Source organism: Trifolium pratense, linkage group LG1, assembly GCF_020283565.1.
Source record: "Trifolium pratense cultivar HEN17-A07 linkage group LG1, ARS_RC_1.1, whole genome shotgun sequence".
Lineage (NCBI taxonomy): Eukaryota > Viridiplantae > Streptophyta > Magnoliopsida > Fabales > Fabaceae > Trifolium > Trifolium pratense.
The window spans coordinates 33325999-33329996 of NC_060059.1; the positions used below are offsets into that span (position 1 = coordinate 33325999).

General features: G+C 31.3%; 1 protein-coding gene across 1 annotated transcript; it reads right to left on the minus strand.

The window, feature by feature from the left end:
* Nucleotides 1–333: 333 nt before the first annotated feature.
* On the minus strand, nt 334–3556 carry LOC123899076 (allene oxide synthase 3-like). The gene is made up of 2 exons (XM_045950132.1): nt 2733–3556; nt 334–1166 (listed from the first exon to the last, which is right to left on the minus strand). Exons 1-2 carry the CDS (start codon nt 3482–3484, stop codon nt 449–451), a joined length of 1470 nt encoding a protein of 489 aa, XP_045806088.1. The 5' UTR covers nt 3485–3556; the 3' UTR covers nt 334–448.
* Nucleotides 3557–3998: the final 442 nt, after the last annotated feature.

Sequence of the window (3998 nt, forward strand, 5' to 3'; positions counted from 1 at the left end):
CTGCGAACCAGATTAAACTTACTTTTGAAAGTCAAAAAAAATTTGGTTGCAAAAAATATATGCTTACCTCAAAATAAAAGAAATGAGAGAAATTGTTGTTATCGTCATCTTTAAAGTATATAAGATAAGATAATTAAGATTATTATCTTCTTTCAACACGCATAAAATCTTTAAAAAATTGACTAATAATAATATACTAATATCATATGTGCATTAAAAAATGATAATAAAAAAGTCTTACATTCAATCAATATACATAAGTAATATTTTAAAGAGTAATATTTTATTTTTTAATTAATAAAATTCATAATATGCATGTAAAAACTTACAAAGAATGAAAAAAACAAATTATTGAACAAACTTTTACAACATATTCCATTCACAATTTTAAAGAGAAGGAAGAACAACAACAAAACAAAAAACCTATAAACACAATGGAAAAACAACTTCAAATCGTAGAAGCCTTAGTGAGTGAAGTAATAGTAACAGCAGCACCAAAAGCATTATTTTTAGACTCAAATCCAAAAGTATCATAATGCAAGAAAAACTCCACCAAGAACAATCTACACAAAAGCACAACAAGATTCTTCCCTGGACATTGTTTATTATCTATAGAAGGCTCCTCTATTTCTTTCCCATTAGACCATAAAACATACTTCAACAACTTCTCACCTTCTCCAATAAACCTATTTGGAACGAAAACCTCGGCATCATCGAAAACCCTAGGATCCTTAGTCGCGAACGGTTGGTATCCAAATATCATCTCACCTTTTTTAATTTCGAAACTTGCATCATGACTCTTCACGATCAAATCTTCTCTTGCTTTTGCATATTGATAAGGGACGGCAGGTTCTATTCGCATTGCTTCATAAACAACGGATTTTACTAACGACATTTTTTCCAATGACTGAATTGTTACTCCGCCTTCTTGTTTTACAACGGTTCTTATCTCGTTTGCGAGTTCTTTGTGTAGTGAAAGGCCGCTTAGACCGACCCATTTGAAGAGAATTGGGAATTGATTCTTTAATCCTCCATATGCGTTGAAGCCGGCTGTGAAAACGATATTGTGGCAGACTTCACTTCTTTTTAAACCGGCTTTTTCTGCTTCGTTTAAAAGTGTTACCGCTGATGAAGAAAATGTTTCGTAGAGCTTCTTGTAAGAAGACCTAGCGAAACACACCATAATAATTTAATGTAAGGAATACACTAACATTATACATTGTTCAAAGTTTTATATCTATTTATTATTCAAAATGTTGATGAATATTCATATTTTAATTATCATATACAAAATGATTAGATTTTGATGAATCTTAATTCTCCACTAGAATAATGAGATTCTTCCTAGAAATCATTATATATTTGAATAAAAAAAAACTAATCCATGGACAATACATATCAATGTTTGCACACGAATTTGCTCATGTAGAGATTTCACTAGCAACTTTGGAAGAATTTGAAGGACCATACAAACAACCAAAATGTACATGTTTTTTTTTAAAAATAAAAAACAAAATTCCAAAAGAGAGCAACTGTGAACAACCAATTTCTAAATGAGAGAAAGGTGATAGGTTACTATTCATATAAAGAAGAAAAAAATGTATTGTAAGAGACATCATTTCCTTTTGGGCTACCCTCCCTCCCATTGTATATACAACTTCCATCTCTAAATTAAGGTGACTAAATTAATTTAAAAAATTATAATATAAATTTATAATGCCTTTTTTTAGTTTATCTTTCATTGTTGATTATTAATTGAGAATAATTTTGAATTTTATAGTGTATAAAAGTCGAACTTTTTTTAATAATCAAACAGTTAGGATTGATTACTATGTAAATTTGTTTTACATCGTCAAAAATGTTTATGAATTAAATTCTAATTGATTTATCTTTTACTTTGTTTTTTTTAAATTTTTAGATAAAATGACACGTACCACATAAAACTCACATACTCAAAACTTAATTGTGCGAGATTTCAAGTTCAAATTCAGATTAAGATGTCTAGCTTAAATATATCATAATTGTTTGTTGAGTTATGTCTTAGACAAATTTATCTTTTTTTATTTTTTTAATAATAAATTTAGCTATACGCATCCCAAGTGCTCCAGATCCAACCCAAATCCACTCATTCGTGGAAGCATCTTATGCAAGTCAAAGGTAACAAACACTATATGTTTATGTACACACTCTCTAGCTAATATGCTCCTCACAACGCTCACGGGTCATTAAGTCCATCTTAACAGCTCTCATCGTTCCAAATGTCAACTGTCACAAATGGTTATAACCGTTCCCCAATATAAAGACAAGTTTTTGCGTCAAAGTTCACAATTCAATCACTTTTCACTTTCGCACTCCTCCTTGATGACATACTGATTTGAGCATTGTTGTGCTAACATATTTTGCAGATATCTTTCCCACCATGATCCACCGCACTAGGAACCTATCTCCACCGTAACCGTCTCAAGTCTCACCTTCGAAGTCATCTAGCTCTGCTCAGTGCAGATCTATAATTTTTTTTTAATGTAGAGAATTTAAGTCGAAGAGGATGATATCCAAATTTAAAGTAGGGAAGACCTTATCTCTCACTTATTATTAAGTCATTTATCTCTTATAAAAATGACTAGAGGTAGTATATGATATAAATATTTAAAGAAAATCTTATAAACTAAAAAATAAATAATTTTCCCAATATAGAATCCTAATAAAGTTTAAGGTTATAGTATGAATCTCACCTTGCCAAACAAGCTGGAAATGGAATAGTACGAAGCAAGAGATCTTCAAGATAATTAAATATCTTAGGGGGCCCTAAAGTTGCAAGTGGAGCAAGTTGAAATAGTAGCCATGTATCAAACATTTTAGGACCTTGAGAACCAAGGATAGTTTCAGAAGGGTCTTTATTATCACAAAAGAGACGAAACATGAAGTTAAATGAAGCATCACTAACAACAGAGTTAAAATCTGCTTTACCATTTTTACTAGCAAGCTCATCTTCAATCACATTAAAAGCATCAGAAAGTATAGTTCTAAAAAGAGGGACAAAAGTGTCTTTTCTTGACAAAAGAGTATTAAGATAGAAACCTTTGATAAGTGCATGGCTTGGTTCAGTTGTGTCTAAGTAAGCACAAACACGGTAACCGCCGGTGAAATTTGTCGACGGCATGAATGTACCGTCGAGGACATTATATTTTTCGACTTTTTTGTTGTTGAAGAGGATCGGAAAAGATGCGGCGTCTAAGAGTGCTATGACTCTTGGGTTTGAGGAAATGAAGGGACCTGGTGGCATGTTTGTTCTAAAGATTGTTGAATTGTATTTTTGGATTCTTGTTGAGAAGAATTTGTCTTTACCTTGGTTGTAGAAGTAGTCATGGCGGTCGAAAATCGGTCCGATGAAGGGGAGACCATAGGTGCCTGGGATTTGTTTTAGTGGGAGGTCTTGCTGGTTGTTGTTGGTGGTGGTAGATGGTGATGGTTCTAAAGATGCCATTGTTGATGAAACTTTTGATATTTTGATGAGTTTGGTTATGAGTTTAAGGTAGAGTTGGATTTTATATAGAATGGTAGTACTAGTAATATAGTGTAGGCTTGGTTTTTATTTGATTTATATTTAATTTTTTTAAAATGATTTATAAAAATTAATAAAAAAAATAGAAAGAAGATATTTTAAATTATTCCTTAACATTGACATCCAGTAATTTAAATATTTTTTTAAGATTATATTATTTTTTGTGAGATTGCATAAATACTATATTAGATATGGTTGTATTATCGAGAGGGAATTGGTCCCTTCCAATCCATTATTCACGTGCATTCAATGCAAGGATGGAGGAAATTTGTTTGTTGATTAATACTATAAATGTGGAAAATAATGTGCATGTGTTGTAAAATTGTGGGGTAAATAAGATGAATTGTTCAAGTGGTAAGTGTTTTGATCTTTTTAAATATGTGATCAGAGGTTCGATTTCTAGCTTATGTGTATGGAGAAAATTCGGCTGATAGAA